The sequence below is a fragment of the Copidosoma floridanum genome, unplaced genomic scaffold (assembly GCF_036245765.1).
Source record: "Copidosoma floridanum isolate Cflo_tuat_1 unplaced genomic scaffold, Cflo_Japanese_pri ptg000040l, whole genome shotgun sequence".
NCBI lineage: Eukaryota > Metazoa > Arthropoda > Insecta > Hymenoptera > Encyrtidae > Copidosoma > Copidosoma floridanum.
Genome location: NW_028321917.1, coordinates 4,964,799 through 4,982,737, shown reverse-complemented (window position 1 = coordinate 4,982,737; position 17,939 = coordinate 4,964,799). Strand labels below are relative to the sequence as shown.

The 17,939-nt window shown below is 41.0% G+C and overlaps 1 protein-coding gene across 3 annotated transcripts in view; it reads left to right on the top strand.

Moving 5' to 3' along the window:
- The window catches only part of LOC106641553 (protein couch potato), a 95,875-nt gene that overhangs the window by 50,341 nt on the left and 27,595 nt on the right, over positions 1-17,939 (top strand). For all 3 annotated transcript variants that reach the window (XM_089597819.1, XM_089597820.1, XM_089597818.1), the window contains exons 2-3: positions 12,500-12,577; positions 14,521-14,574. In XM_089597819.1, coding sequence (XP_089453945.1) covers positions 12,500-12,577; positions 14,521-14,574 — 132 coding nt within the window. The remainder of the gene's footprint in view (positions 1-12,499; positions 12,578-14,520; positions 14,575-17,939) is intronic.

Sequence of the window (17,939 nt, the reverse complement as noted above, 5' to 3'; positions counted from 1 at the left end):
TATACAGTTGCATACGAATATATATCGTAAAATTGCAGAGTCTGTTACATTATATTGTTATTATTCGCATAATATGTTGTACGCATACATGGGTACACAACGCGTATATATGGTTACGGAATGGGTGCACGCACGCCAGAGGGAGGGTACGGTAGAAAAAATAGGGGGAAAGCCTCTTCCAAAAAGGCACGTGCAGTAAAGGAGGGTCGCCACTACGTATATAGTATGCTCCGTATATTATACCCTCGTGTACGTATATTATGTTGTACGCCATGCACCTATATCTATTGTTGTTTCACTCAGTGTGCACAATGCGCGCACGCACATGTATATCGTGGGGAGTTTTTTTTTTTTTATATACACCCGCAATTAACAGACCGACGCGTATGTGCGCGAAATCGTGGGTGCGGACGCGTTCTTGTGCAGCGATGGTCTTTTCGCGGACGTGTGTTTTTTTCAGCTCCTGCTGAGCCAGTCCTTCCCTTTCGCGCCCTTTCGCTCCGGTGCGGAACGACCCCTGCGAGGCTAATGCTTCGATATTCTAGTCGTTTGTTTACGGGGGCGGGTTTTTGCGGGTGTAGGTACACCCATTAGCCGAGCGTTTGATGTTCCACGGGCTTTTGTTTGCGTGATTAATTTTGCGTACTCCATCGAGCGGAATCATGCGGTTGAATCTTTTCTTCTACTTAGTAGTGACATGTGCATATTTATACAGATGCAAACAAAATCGGAAAAATATTCACTATAGAACGGTAAGTATAATCAAGCACGTGTTCTCTTGAAACAGGATAATAGTTTTTTTACACTGATTGTGAGAATATTGTTTTAAAAAGTGATACAATCATTGTCTCATTTCAAGATACTATTCACTCGGAACTAAACTAGTGAATATTTTCTTGATCCTAAGAAGTTTTTTCTCAGAGCAAGAATTTAAATTTTCAGAAAGTATCCCGTCATTCAAATTAAAGTAACACATGTGAGAATCGTTGGGTAATTTCGTGCTGAAATAAACAAATCCAGCCTTGAAACGCCCAATCGAAGTCAACTTTGACCATAAGCCTTGACTACGCAAGCACTTGAGAAAGCAAAAGGGAGAAATTGTAAAATCAGAGCACAGGATGTACGTTTGAGCACTTTTCACGCGAGCCAGTTTCCTTTTTCCAGTCACACGATCGAAAATGCCACGAAAACTCCCATTTCTTCGTTACGTACCCGCGTCAAAAGAAAACCATTTGTTGGACAGAGTCGTTGCCCAGGTGTGCGAAGGTGCATCATACATACATTTTTACACTTTGATGGCGTGATTCACTTCAAAATGAGCTTGCAACTATAAGCTTCTCCTCACAGCACTTTGGAATCACCTATATACCGCATACAGTAGTAAAGGAAAAAAGATAAAACGCCCACCGCATCAACCCACCGGGGCATGAAAACTCAAACCTCAGCTGTGTGTTTTATATATACCATATACGATATCAAGCTCGCGAGGAGGCTCGGGAAAGAAAAAAAAAAGATACTCGGGCGCCACGCGCTCGCCACGTACGTATCGACGGATCGTTAACTTATTAAACCAACCGTGCCATTTACCATTTCCGCGAACGCTCGCACATGCATTATGCAGTATAGGCTATAGGCCGCTCACTCTCCTCTCTGTACTTTATTTCCTGTTCTCTTTGGAACACGCCACATATATGTATATATACGTGGTATGTACCGTAACCGCGGCGTATATACAACTTTCGAAGCGAGTATAAAAATATGGTATGCACTCGCAGCGCGAAAGTTTTGACGCTCGAGCGCCGCCGGTGAAAAGTAAAACTTGCCCTCGGACCCCTTCCCCAGGGAGCCATAGCCTCTAATCAATATCCCCGCCGGTGGAAAAACACACTGTGCAAGTAAATGTATACGTTTCAGGGGGTGGAGGAACCCGGCGGTAAAACGCCGAAAGAGCCGTAACGAGTGCACGCGTTGTGTATATATAATAATACACCGAGCTATATACGGAGCTCCCTTCGTTTAAATGGACACGCGCGTGGGCGCGTACAATAAACATATTTATACCTACGTAGGTAATCTTACGCATTGCGATTGCACCCACGTATACGACGGTGTATACACTGTAGCGCAGCCTCGAGCTGTACGCGCGCGTGTGTGTGTATCTATACGCTCGTACAAGTTTCCGGCCGGCCGGCAGTATACAGTGGGTTGGTTCATACGCGTAAAGAGATCATCTCTCTCGCTCTCGTCTTTACGCAGGGTCCGTCCCTATCGCCATCTCGTTCGTTGGCTCTTTGAGGAAAAAAGCACGCGCAACGCTTCGGAGGGCATAAAATCACGCGTGTGTGTATAGGCTTGAGCGCATTTTGTATGCCCATCGCTAGCTCCACGCGTGCGCGCCCGTGTCTTAGATCTGGGGGTGATTACAATGCGAGAGGCCCGAGAACAAAAAAAGGGAGAACGAGCAGGAGATGGTAAGGTCATTACATGTGCGAGTGAGGGGCAAGAGGGTACATCTCGGGGGGGGGGGGGAAGGTGAAAAACAATGTACGAGTTTTTATTTTTCTGTAGATTCGTGTCTTTGGTTTACTTGTTTTCTCTATGACTCGTTGAAATGACAGTCACACACAATTACCTGTACAAGTTGGAACGTCCGAACGTGGGGAGACATAAAAAAAAAACTTACGGCGTTTTTCCCCATTCCGTCTTTAAAATCATTACATCGGCAGACAAAAGACTGTATCCATTTGTATATACAAGGGAAAATTCATACGTTTTCATATACGCGATATCAAAGATATATACGTGTGGTACGACCCTGTACTTTCGTAACTCAGGAGTTTACGTCGAGCACTGCCTATCATATTGTATTATACACATGCTCACCTTTCACGATACGCGTGCAATATTATTGACCGTAACAGCCTATTCCCTGCGCGTTACACGTCATCGGTATACAAGACCATAAATGAATAACGAGCGCTCGCGGCGCTAGGGGCGAATCGCGGGAAATCAATACTTTGAAAACCGCGGCTACACACCACGCGAAGCGTTTTTAAAAATAGCCAAAGTTATATACTTTTCATCCGACAAAAGTGACAATATATACCTATATGCACCGTAGAGACAGGGGTGAACGAGCTCTCAAATCCAGCAAGAGAGAGTGAATCCGGCAGGGTCGGTGAAATTTGATTGTCGATTTATAACGCGGGGAGAAGGGGGTCCCGGGTGAGAATAGAGCTGGCTCGGGCCATCACCGGCGAGCGTGTACGTATGGAAAAAGAAGTAACGAATGGGAGACGGACGGAAATTTCGGGGCACGACGCGCCCGCCCGGTTTCTAATGAGTGACAATCGAGTTAGCCGATTCACAGTCGCGCTCTTGATTTCACGTCAGAGTAATCCGACGTACGCGCGCGTTTATATATGTGCTTCCAATTTGGGGGGGGATCATCGCGTTTTCGAGCCCTTATGTTTTATCGGTATACATATGTGGACGATTCGACGCGCGTGTAGCTTTGCTTATGGGTGTCGAGCCAGCGTCACCAAACTCCCCCCCTACCCGCGGGTTCTCCACTTCATTGTTCTTTCTAAGTATATAGGCAGAATCAATAAAGAAAAAAATTGTAATTCGAATAACTATTCGTAAAGAAAATACGACCATTTTTTTTTTTATTTTTTTTTTGTAAAAGCAATCGGCATGTTTCAGTTGCGTTTTGGGTATTTAAAATTACGTTACAGTGTATATAGACAGCTCGATTGTTTTTACACCTTTCATAGCAGTTCGGGGGTGGGGAGTAATTATGATGTCGCACGTGAATTTCCATGTCTCTGAGACCTCGTACTCTCCTTCTTGAAAAAAGACAAAAATGTACACGCATCCATCCACCTGATGGATTTCCTATGTGATATAGGCGTGTTTAAACGCAAAGGCCTATAATACAGTAAGTAGTTATCCACGCAAGCGTAAGTAGTTATTCAACAGCGGTAATAAAGCTGAACTATACATCACATTTTCTGAAATTCGCGTAGGTATAACTTACAGCAAGACTCGATAAAACTTTTGGGCAAGGGAAAAAAAAAAAAAAAAAAAAAAACACCCACACGGCAAACTTTTTGTGCACGCACCCACTTTCGTTTTTTCTTCGTCCTTCGCTCTCCCCCTCTCGCGGAACCTCGCTCGCGCAGTGCAAGCGGATCCGGGCAATTTTCTCTCTCACCGGCCGGAGCGGGGCTTATGCCCTGAAAAATTCAGACATCTGCGCAAGGAACGAGGAGACCACTTGCCAAGGAGCAGGAAACAGCCCTGCACGTGTGTATGTGTATACCGTATCGCAAAAAAGACGCGCTCGGTGCTGAGACGGAGGGACAGATAGCGAGCGTTACAATGGGGGAAACTAAACGCAGCGGTGGTGAAAAAAAAAAAAAAAAAAAAAAGAAAAAAACAGAGGGGAGCTGCAGTGCTCGGAGGAATCGTTTCCCGAGCCATGAATAAGTGATCGGTGGCGGCGGCGCACGCCTTCTACTTACACGGACGTGTATATATATACGCGCACCGCCAGCTGTATCGTACACATATTGTATAGCATCGGGGCAGACTTGCTGGCGTCGCTGGTGCCACGGGACCCTCCCTTCGCTCCTATACACACCCTCTTCCGTGTGTGTGTGTATGTGGCTCGCATATACACAAGTCAGGGCGGCTTTTCCTTGTACCTACACTTTGACTCGAGAGCCAAAAAGGAGACCACAACTGCTTTGTCCAGTGCTTTGTTTTTATTTCAATTTTTTTTTTTTTTCGTGAGGGGGCCTTAAGATGCTTCACGTGTAGGAGCTCGATGATGAAGCACTACTTTGTCCGTGGCTTTCGTTTCATTTTTGTTTGAAGTAAATATCGAGTCCGTCGGCCTCGTTTTCATCGTTACCGAAAACCTTTTTGCTTCTTTTCGATTTTTCGTCGTGTCCGATGTACCTGTCGTGGATTCATTGCTATAGTTACGACGTGGGACGAACGCGAGCGATACACAAGCCAGACATGCGGTACATATATATAATATATGGTATAGGTGTATTCAGTTTGTACTCGGGGCTGGGAATTGTTGGGCTTACCTGTGTCCTCGATATGTAGCGGAAAACTAATTGGATATTTCGAGCGATAAATACATACGCGTATGTAGGCATGTATAGCCAAATCGACGACGATAGCACGACGAAATATTGTCATTGGCGACTATAGGCGAAGATAATGATCGCTTGACATTGGTGTCCTGTACGACTCGGCCGTGCATATGTATAAAAACTCCCGCTGGCAGCTTCATCATTTTTTTCGTAAATTTTCTTTTTGAACCTTTTCACGGTGCCACTGTACCATATTATTCTGCCGTAATTGTCCTGTGTTTTTTTTCACCAAATACTTACGCCTTCTCGACTACCACTGGCATTTCTAGTTTTATCGATACAAAATTTTGCATATTGTTTACCAAGTCTTGATTCTCAATCTTTTGTGTCTTTAATTACTACATTGTAACTTCACCGTTCGTTCTCTCGGCTTCCCTTTCGAGGTCTACCTTTTACCTTCATAAGCTTAAAAATATAAGTTGCCAATATACTTATAGCCAAAAAATCGAATTTTTTTTTTTTTTTTTTTACATTTTTCGATGTTTTTCTTTAACTTTAAAAACATCAAGATGTTTTTTAAAAAAGTAATTAAAAATAGTAAAACAAAAATACCTTTTTTTTTAGCCAAATGAGTTTAAATTTTCGAGGTATAGCAAGAAAAATTAATTTCGAGGGTTCTTGAAAAATTTTTTTTTCCACTATTACGCGTGAAAAGCATTTTTCTTGTACGGGTAAAAAGTAGTATTTTTCAGGTGTATGAATTTGTTCAATCCGCAGCTTTGTGGCCACATACTCGGTAAAACATTTGCCTTCGACAAAAATTTTAGTGATTTAAAACCATCAGGTTGTGGTACAAATACAAAGCTGTTCGCACAATTTTAGCCAAACGGTTGTAAATTATTTCGAAATAATCCAAAGACGTGAGCACACACACGGTGAAACTTGTTCAAGCCGCCGAATACAGCCTATCTCCGGGTGGTTATACATTTTTTAGTCGAGCAGTCGTGCCGACGTTGTAGTTTCACGTGTACGAAAATGACTTGCAAAAGTTCCAATGGCTCGTACCCCGGAAACGGAGATACCTGCGTGTCGAAAAACGGTTTTGTGCGGGACTCGTGGCAAAAGCGCGTGCACCTACTTGGATACATAAAGTTGCAGAGGGAATAACTTGGCGCTCGATTTTCATGAGCACGAAATAGGTAGCCAAGAAGTTTCTGCGAAAAAGCGTCCCAGAGTCCTCCGCGCGCAGCCCCCGGCGGTTCAATACTAGTGACCGTCCTCTCGAGATGCGAACCTTTCAAGTTTTTAAAAGTTGTTTTTTCATATAGAACCACGCCATTGGAAACTCGATGGCTCGTTAACATTGTTTTTGAACTACATTCCTCGGACTACTAAATTGGCGAAAGTTGTGAGGGGAATCACCAGTATTATATACGAATAGACATGTAGTTTAGGTACACACATATGTGGCTATGCTATGAGGATTGCGACCAACCGACATAGTTCGCACCCGAGAGGGCAGCAGGGAGGAGATACTCCAGCCAATGAGAAGAATGAGAGGCAGTTTGAAATTTCAATTCAAATGTTTATTAAAAAAGTATTTTTAGAATGTTGGTATGATTAATAATGAATTTTTTGAATCATTTAACTGTGCCACCAATTAACTGTAACAATATTTAATTTTAGATCGAAAGCATATTCGCTTTGAGCGCAATTCCGAAATCGCGTCCCCCACTGGGCACTTTGAGAACGATTGGTCGTGATTAGAAAAGGACAGTACTATGAATTGATTTCCACATGCTTGTAGAGAAGCGACATTAAAGGGTTGGCCACCTAGTGAATGGAGCCAGAAGCTCGATTTCATAATATTACGCTCAAAGCGAGTAGGCTGAATATTATTTTAGGACGTAGTGGACAGTGAGCAGAAGGTTAAAATGTCATGTATATAGATATACAGAAAGTGTGATTCATGTTTTTCAATCTTATTGGCTGGAGTCTTGTGGTGTACATAACCTATACGTCGAGATATAATAAAGATGAGGAATGAATTTGGCACCTATAGGTAAACGCATATATACATATAACTGCGTGTATATTGCATCACGTGCAAGCTACTGAATTGCGGCTGAGTACGTGATTGTTTCGACCGAACCATTTTCATTGACCGATCGCGGGACCGATTTGTATGGAATCCCTATTACCTCTGTTAAGTATGCATTGACTAAACGGTGGTAATTCGAGTGCTGGGCCAAGCGAGATGCTCTTTCTCGGACATCATCTAGAATATACACATATTTTATGTTCTCGTACATCATATTTGTATACTTATACGTTATATTATGCGCTCTACTTGTCATTTTGTCGGGTGGGTGGGTCTATAGTCGTGTACCTATTATGTTCTGAGTTGGATTGTTGTTGTTGTTTGTACTTTTGTTGGAGGTATAGATATGGGTAGGTGTGTGCACGACGAGACTGTTTGTTTTGCGGGTTGAGTGTCAGTTTCTGTCGAGGGAACGACGGTTTGTTTGTTCAACTTTGCGGTTGGAAGGATTCGAATCGAGGCTTCTATATTTTTTTGGAAGTATATGGTCTTCTGAATTTTTTTTTTTACGGAAGAGATGATTTATTAAAAGACAGGGTCATAAAAGTTCAATATTTCGTGTACGACATTAAATTACATAAATTACTTGTCAAAATTACATACAATTTATATGTTTTTTTTGAAGGATTATTGTACCAACCTACAATTTCAGTATTCATAACGAATTATGTATACATACAGTCTCTTCACTTTTTCACGTAATTTTTATGTTGCTACTCTTAAGCTTATGATCTAATGTTCATAGCATACGAGTAATTTTGATTTTTTTCGTAAAATATTTAACTATAATTTTATGGAATGCTAACAAATGGTATTTTCTATTTTAAATGATGTAACTTTTATTCCAGGAGAAAAATTTTTATCCTATGTACTAAAAAAAAAAAGTATGCGCAGTTTTCTACTGGCAAGTAGATAAAGTCCAAGTTTGGTAAGGCACGCCGAGAAAATCCTGCGGAAAAGTCAATACAACATTCAATTTTATGCATAAACGAAATGAACATTAACTCTGCGGAATCCAACAAAACACACTCGATATAAAAAAAATGCTATAAATTGTTTTAAAATGCATATTGGTGAGAAACGAGTACATAAAATACACACACACACACCCAACCAGTGGGTACCAATAATAAAATCGCACGAGGTCGAATCAATTGTATAACACACGAGCGCGTTGACGCCTCTTCCGCGCGTCCTCGTTTGTCCAGTGCCCGTTTGCTTTTTTTTTTTTATACTCTCCACTCCCACTGTACAACACCTACTTAATAAGTGTATACCACTACATACAAGCTCACATGCCTTATACGCGAGTGCAAGCTATTCCACGAAAAATCAGCTTTTGGATTATCAAAGGAAAAAAAAATAAAATAAAATAAAAATATCGTTCTTTTGTGTGCTTATTAATGGTAATTTATTTATCGCTAAATATTCCGTAAAAAATATATCGCGATAGCCGCTAAACGATTGAATTTTGTTACCACGTACAGGTTTTTCAATTTTCTTTTTGCAAAAACACATCATTAAAATTTATTTTTCAAACAACGCGTTACGTATACACTTTTCACGGAAACGCTCGCACACGAGCGTACATAGTCCGGACGAGCTGTGCAGGCTGTGCTACATAAATATATATGTAGGTATGTATGCACAATCGTGTCGGCGTGGGATATCCAAGAGCGTATATTATGCGCGCATTGATGGCACTCGGCGGCGCACAGCGCGTGTGTAGGTAATGATGTAACTAATTCATCGTGAAAAGCGAACCTACATTACATACCGTATACCTTATACGTCTATGATATACTCTTGAGCTTCTAATTATTACCCCATTTTCCCCGACTCTTCGGTGTACCACATTCATTATATATCGCGCAAAGTTTCACGTATACAGATGCATCAATATATTTCAGCACACACGAGTGCTCGTGTATGATACACTGTTAACATGTATACACGTATACGCGCTCCCAACGCGAAGGCTTGCACCATCGCGCAATACATAGCTTCAGCCCGATCCGAGCGGATCTTCGTCATAACACATTGTACTTACTTTTGCGCACGTATGTGTACGCGCGCGCTGAGCCAGCCGCGGTGCTTTTACGATATTGTACCCAATTAAAGAAGCTGCTGAGCAGCACCCACGGTACGGTATGATATATACAGCTATACACATTGTGGCCGTGTATGATTATTATAATGACGTTTTGGGTTACAACGTTTGGATCGCACCACTGTGTGTGCATGATGCACATTTCGTCAGTTCTTATGTACAGAAAACTCAAACTTTCGCCCATTTGCTGATGCGAACAAACATAATTATGTACGTACAAGTACAATTTGTTCACCAAGGTGTCACGTTCCTGCGGGTTAATTAAATCTTTCCCGCGAGTATACTTACACCTATATGTATGTTGTCTTCTTCACTTCTTCTTCTTCTTCTACTCATCTCGCCTATATGCAGGAGTCTTCTTTCGTTACACACAAGCACAAGAGTATGTGTCACTTTCGAGTTGCACTTATCTACTTTTGTTGTTGTCGCAGTTTATTCAGTCACTGTAGTTCGAGGTCTACTGCAATTAGTTTGCAATCGAGCATAATTAAGTACAATTTGGCATGCCATCGCTGCGCTTGACTGCCACGCCACCGCAAAATCGTTTGGGCCGAACCGTGCATGGTTTTCCCTCTTTGTACTCATCGCGAGGTGTGGCACTCGATGCGTCAAGTGATAATAACCATGCATTATTATTATTATTCTTTATGTACGCATAAACATGTATACGCGTGTGAGCGTTTTTTCGTTCGTCAACGTAGCCCTTGGACCGACGCGAAACGCTCCCTGGACTCATACAGAGATACGTTTATGGCGTTTTTCAAAGTTGACGTGCAGCGAGCAAGAAAATAAAAAAAGTGTACCCCTTTGGCTAAAATAGATCGAGATGAAAGCGAAAAGTACGATAAAAGTCGAGTGCGCGAAAAAAGATTCGGGGGCGCGAGGGCATTTAGGAAATTGGACCTTTCGCGATATCGAGGCATACAAAGTTTTTCGCCACCGAGGCTCCGAAAAGTAATATCAAAAGTGCGAGAGGTTGGTGTTTTTCATCTCAATTTTTTGATATGAAACGGAAATAAGAAAAAAAAAAAAAAAACAAAAAAAAAAAACAATAGCCATCTCTACAGATTTCGTTGAGACTCCACGTATCGTACGTGATATATTATGTGCTCTTCAAACGTGATTAGATTGAAACAGAAAACCTCCTCATCCTCGGCTAAAGTTACACTACCACTGTAGACGATACAAGTATCTTACCAACGCGACACCGTCAATTGAACACAATATTGTTGTTATTATCATATTCCCGGCGCCGAAGTAGACACTACAAAAACTCCCCCATCCACACACTCAAACTCAAGAGTATCGTACCATACACGTGTGTGTGTTTACGTGTGCATACATGTAACCAAGCGGAGTAGCGAACAATTAAGTAGTCGTTAAGGCCTTGAATTTTCCAAACAAGCCTTGGGTATCGCCTCCCGGTGTAATCCCCCGCAAGCGCGGCAGCGAGTATTAGAGCACTTGTATACATACTTCAGCAGCTGCACCTCATCGGCCGCAACGCAAGCTCGTCTTACCTGTTATGCACGAGGCGACGATGTTGCAGCTACCCATACACGAGTGAACGATCTTACACGCTCTTACCGCAAGCTCAGCGGAAACAAACAAGGCAAAGCTCGATCGAGGGAGTAATAGGCTCCGCTCCCCCTGCGTACCTCGCGTCTCCCTTTTTTTTTGCGTGCATTTGTTATAACTTTGCCCGTCCAATTAGGTTGTGCCATCACTCACTTTTGCATTAAAAAAAAAATAAGGAAAAACATCACTAAAATATGTCGATTGAGACAAAGGCGCGATGAGCGAAATAGTCGCTCGGTATACATTAATGGGGCGCTCCCGCTCCCTCCGACTCAAGCTCTACGCTACAATTGTACACACGCACACGTCACATAAGTACACCCAACACAGCAGCAACATCAGGAGGAGGACACACGTCAGGAGCAACGCGAGAGGGAGGGCGACTTCCGGCGATCGCCAAGCGTGCTTCCGTCCCTCCCCTCCTCCCTCCGGGGTATAAAACACATATATGCGTGTACATGTAGACGCACACGAAGTGGGTATATGCTGTAGTCCCGAGCGCGTGAAAAATAAAGCGGAGCTCGGCTCCGGTAACCCGCTCTCCGCCCGAGCCCCCACAGCGCGTGTCCGGCTTTGAAAAACACACGAGAACCCGGCTCGGCGCCCAACATAATAAACCGGAAGTCCTCCACCGCGCGACGAGCTCTCCTGGTTTTTGGGAGTTTTTTTTAGTTATCCTTTTTTTTTATTTGTCATTCCTCTCGACTCCTCGTTTTAATGCCAAAGAGGGACAGTGGCGGCAATGAAGACGGGAGGACAAAGTTTCAGGGACGTGACGGTATCATACGAAAGGGGTGAGATTGTCATAATAATACGTTCCATGGTCATTTACCTCGAAGGATACGGGAAAAAAGGGAGATATATATATATATATATATATATATATATATATATATATAGCACGCGATCACAATTGCCTCTTCGTTCTCAATTTCAAACGAAAGCTCCCAGGTGACAGTTATAATACAGGGGGTGTATTATTATTTTTCACGGAGCGAGGAGTAGGAGGAGGAGGAGAAAAAAAAAACTCAGTCGTCTACGTAAGTACTTATACTCGAGGGCGCGAGAGAGCGAGCTCACGCGAGAGCTAACAAATTAACCGAGATACGGCCAAGTGTCTTCTAATTAGCAGGGATGAGCGCACCGAGCTGCACGTATATGGGTGTTGGGTGTCAGGGAGGGGGGTGGGAGTGGGCGCCCGGAACGAAAAAATCTGCACTCGCTTTCGCAAGTCGGATACCTTATATGTGGGTTTAAACTGAATTTTCGTAGGAAAAAAAGCTCCTCGTCCACCAAAAGCTCTCGCACATTGAAGAGAGTGGAACGATGTTTTCGAAAGGAAAACGTCCGTGGCTCGGGAAGGGCGGGGGCGGGGGGGAAGGGAACTTGGTTAGGTCGAACGAATTTATCAGCAGATGCGCGGGGGGATAAAAGAGAGGGGACAGCGAGCGCCCCCTTCTATTAATCTCGACAATCGGTACATTACCAACCCTCTCTCCCCACCTCAGCCCACCTATAGTTTGCCGATTTCTTTGGCGTCGGTGGCAATTAGCTTAATTAATCGAATTAATTTTCCCTTCTTGCTTTCTGTGCTTTCAGGTGCGCACCCTGTTCGTCAGTGGCCTGCCGATGGATGCCAAGCCGAGGGAGCTCTACCTTCTCTTCAGAGCGTACGAGGTTCGTGTCTTTCTTTCTTTCTTTCCATTCGGAGTACCTGCACATCTATATGACGACGAGTCGAGTGCAGCCTGCGGCCTTTTTTTTCTTATATTCATTTCTTGCTTCAATTATGGACGGGTATATACCAAGTTTTTCCGCGATTCATGTTGTTTTTTTTCGTTCTAGACGCACGTTATTTTTAATATCCATCGAGTTTCTTTGGTTGCACGAGCTTTTGCTGTTTCTCTTTTTTTTTTTTTTTTTTTTTTTTTTTACTTTGAACGGTAACTTTGGAATTTCAAGTACAACCCCCTACGACTACCTATCGGAAAAGGTGTGTATACTTTTTGAAAAGCTACTGCAACGTAATAAGGTACATGTTGCGATGTCGGATTTTGCTTTACGTGCTCGGATTTTCTGAAATATTGTAAGAATTTAGTTTTGAAGAATATGTTGCAAGGATGTTACACTCAGTGGAACTGAGGTCTGTCCTAGAACTTATTTTGGAACAGTGACTTACACGCCATACCGTTCCTAAATAAGACATTCATTTCACAGACACTGCGATATTCCACAAAGTCTGTATTTAAAAACGATGGATGTAAAAAACTTTTCTTAAAAACTGTTTAGTTGTATTATATCCTCATTACGTTTTCGAGATCAAGTAGGAAAAATCTTTTATTCATGGCCATAAGGTGAAAAAAAGGCCGAAATCTCATATTACTTATTGCACCTAAACTTCGAAAATGTTATAAGCATCAAAGTATTGTATATTTTTGTAAAATGACTTAAATAGTTCGTTCGATTTAGCCGTCGTTCATTATGTTGTTCGTACCTAATCGTACCGTACTAGAGCCGACCCATCATAGTCCATGCGTTCCTAATGTTAATTCCTTATTATGCAGCGAACGAATTTACTATCATATACACCTAGATGATTTTGTTTGAAAATACGTATTTATGCCTGATGTTTACAATGAAGAAATATTACAATATTTATCAACTGTCGAATAATGAAAGAAAATATCCGTTGTTCCTAAATTATTTCGTTAAGATTGAATATGGAAAAAAATTGAGTTTAATTTTGTTTACAATCACACGTTGATCGGTAATGCTTCACTGTGACACCTTTCCTGCATCCATTGATATTAATTTTTAGCACAACTAACAATTGTAAACATTTATTCACAAGTAAGATTTACTTTGTGAAGCTATATTTCAAATACAAAATTGTCTATCTATCTATCTATATATATATATATATGTATATATATATACACGTTAGAAATAGTAAGGTCGTTTAATGCACAATAAGGAACTGATGTTATAAGGAATGCGTGGAATGGTGAACCAACTCTGATACAGCACGATTTGATCCGAACGAGGTAAGAAGTACAAACGGACGGCTAAATCGAACGCTGCATTATCTTGGGTTCCCTTCGGGGACAGATATTCACGGACTTTCTTGTGAGATTAGATGTGTGCGGGCGCTGATTTGATTGATGCATCACACTAATCAATTCTGGGTCTGGGAAATGTATAATGAAATAACTTACGTACGAGAGTTGAGTGACATAACCTAATCTAATCTCCATTTGTCAATCAACTGTAAAAGTAAGTTTGAGTAGTTTTTTAAGTAACAAAAATCACTGAGATCCCTTAAATCACTTTGCACCCACGGTACTTTTTTTAAAGTTTTGAAAAATCATTGTCTCCATCATAGAAAGAGAAATGTTTTTATTCCTCGAGGGATGTTTTCCGATGATGTTGCATTATTTTTCACGCAAGAAATAATCTTTTGTAATAAAAAAAATGTCATATTGACTTGTTTTTCATCCCACTAATTAAGCTGTAATTATATCAATGTCGTAACTGTAAGAAAAAAAATCTGAATAAAAAAACAAAAGTCTCGCTGACGCAATTAAAGTTGCGCGTGCTCAATAAATTTTTCTGTTTCACAGGGCTACGAAGGCTCTCTGCTGAAAGTCACGAACAAAAATGGAAAGACAGCCTCGGTAAGTACATTGACACGATAGCTTTTTTTTGTTTCCTAACAAGTCAGGCAATTCTTTTCCTCTTCGATCAATTAAACTTTTACGTTTAAGTACATATTTTGTTTTTTATCAAATAGCGTATTAGGAAGACGATAAAGAAATAAGGGCATGATGGAGATATTATTTTCTCTTTTTTTTGGTAAAAAATCGAAACACGAGAATTCAAAATGAACCAACGTCAAAAACCGATGTAGCGAAAAAATAGGAACAAACCTGACAGCTCGTGCGATTTTTCGAACATAACTATTTCAAATCTGACAGCCTGAAACTGATCCATGAATATCGCATACTCCGCTTACAAAAAGGTGCGGAATCAAAGGTCGAAAAGAAAAAAAAAAAGTCTACCGAGAAAACGAGTAAAATCTCCCACAACGAAAATACTCGATACCTGACAGTGTAAGTCTGACAACAGAATCGAGAACTTTTTTTTTTTTTTTTTTCATCGACCGACCACCGCGTCACCTATACGCCTATACCGTATAAGCGCCGTACAACCACCACCCAAGAGCACACGCGGCCTCGCGAATCGATACTCTTTATCCGCAAGCACCTCCATAGTCGTCGTCGCAGCTATCGCAGTCGGCGGTCACAACGATGGAGATTCGATCGGATTTTCCGGAATCACTTTCCGGCCTGTCTCGCTCTCCTTTTGACTCCGAACAGAGCCGCCGTACTCGGTGTGTACGTACAAAAGTATAGTACAGTGACCCCAGCCGCGGAGCACCAATTATTCCGTCTGTCGGACTCTTGGCCGCGCTTTTTCCATCTCGCGCGCTGGAGCCAAGTGAATTAGATGAGATGAGAGAGGCACGGGGGAAAGGTAAAAAATAATAAAACCAGCAGCAGAGCCGGAAAAGGGGGAATTTGTTTATTCCCGGTCCGACGCGTGCGCGGAATTTTTGCGGAAAATCGATTTTTCGGGAGCCCCGCGCGCGCCTTTCAAATATTTAACCGGTGCAGCCGGGAGTCTTCGAGCCAAGAAAGCTTCAATAATTGATATACTCGTGAATGTTTCATGCACCGGGGCTTGTCAGAATTTGTTGAATCATTTGTTCAGCGAACCGGTTGCCAGAAATTCGAAGAACGATATCGGCCGCTGCACTTTTTTAACTTTTCGTTTTTGTTTTACTCCCTGTGTACCTGAACGTGTGGTCAATGCTGTGAAGGGTGCTTTTTTGAAATAGCCGACATCTGGCAATACATTGTCCGGACACTAATGGGAGAGGTTATGTTATGGAACCAGCCGATGGTAATTCATGATTCAATTTCCCGCTCAACAAATTAAAGTCCTACTATTATAAGTACGAGCTATACGGAAAATTTTATGTGTACAGGGGGTTTCATTTGTATGATCTTACAACATAATTCTTTAAAACGGTTCTATGCGTTGTAAGATTAGAAGAGCCGGCTGCTAATTTCAGATTAACAATAATACTACTACTTAAGCTCTTGAGTCCGAGAAACCATAACCCAATAATCCAAAAGGTAGTTAGCTGATAGTTTACCAAACATTTGTTTTGGTGAAATTTATTGCGCTTTTTATTTTTCAGGACCGTAATGTAATATACCTATCGTTAAATTCATTAGCTATAATTTTTAATTCAGAATAAGTGCATGGATTTTCTTTCAAAAGTCGGTTGAATCAAATGTTTACTTCAAAATTAATCTCTCGTAACCTAAACATCTAGTAACTCTTATCCCCGAAGCTCTCAGACCCTCAAAATGCAATTAGTTGTGTACTTCGGGCTTTCTTAACTGAAAAACCCTCGATGAGTGTAATATGCATTGAGTTCTCATAACCATGGAAATATCCACATAAAATAGACTGCTCATCCCAATGTGATACGCTAAGCCTCAGGTAGAAAAAAATATATATCACCGGGCGTGGGTGCCTGTTTGTATAGCACATGGCCGACGGTGTAGGGGGTAATAAGGATTATAAGGAACTGTCCTGACTAAAACCAATAAAAACTCCCATACCGTCTCACCGTCTGCTACGTGCATGAGACAGACACATTCGATGATACGTTCCCTTCTATACGTGAGCTTCAGCGCAGTACATGGGGGTGAGCCGTCTTTTCTTATACGTCTATGTTTAGCATTTCTCATGTGCCTATATTTATAACCTTTAAAACCTAGTAAGTTACATGATCAAGCTAACACACACTTGAAATTTAGTAAGTTTCATGGTTCAAGCTTTTATAATCACGAAATCCACTGACGTTTATCTTTCAAGCTCATACATCCTAGAAATGCAATGAATTTGAACCCAAAAACTCACTAACCTAAATTCTCTGAGTTTTGAGACTATAAAAGCCCAAAGCGTTTAACTTATTGGATTTTTATATTATGAAAACTTGAGAATAAGGCTCACAGGGTTTTGAGGTTATGTGAGTTTAGAGAATAACAATTCCTAGTTTCAGCTTATTGTAAGATTTTCAAGTATTAAACTTATTAGGTTTTGAGGTTACAAGAGCATGAATCATTAAAGTTATAAGAATATGCAACTTTATAGAGTTTGAAGTAATAAAAGTTTAAATCACGAAACTTACCGAGTTTTTCAGTTATGAAATCTTCGAGGAAAAAAATACCGGGTTTTGAGGTTATTTAAACTTTAAGCACAAAACTTACTTGCATTTGAGGTTGTATTTGAAGGATAACATTTTTCTAGGCTTTATGAGTATAACAGCTTTAAGTATGAGACTCACTAGATTTTTAGGTTATGAAAGCTTGAAGTATAAAACTTACGAGGTTTCAAGATTATAAGAGCTTGGAGGATGAAGATTACTGGATTTTGTTGTTTCAAAAGCTTGAAGTACGATAATTTATATGTGTCAGAAGCCAGAGTAAATAATGTCTTATTTAATCCACTGCGAAAAAATGCATTTATTTTTTACTGTATCTTTTTTTTCGAACAAAAATTCTAGTTCAAATTACGTAAAATACATCGCCGTATGAATTTTTCTGTCAATGAATTATATATAAACTGATTCTGACCATTTCCAACTTATTAACTTTTGTAGTTTAAAAAACCACTTGTTAGTGAGAATTGAAAAACTGACATTCACGTGCGATGCACTAATTTATCACACTTCTCAATCATTGCGGATTGGAAAATTCACAAACGTATAAACTCGCTCTAGATTAATGAAATGAAATAACCTCTCCGTTAAAATAAGAGCACGTAAAACTTTAGATTTTTGTGCTTATATTTCTTTATCGTCCTCCTAATTAACTCTTAATTTTAATTGCCCGAATAATACGTAATTATAGATTTTATCGATACCTATAGAAAACAATATTATCAGATCCAAAGAGCAGTTCAT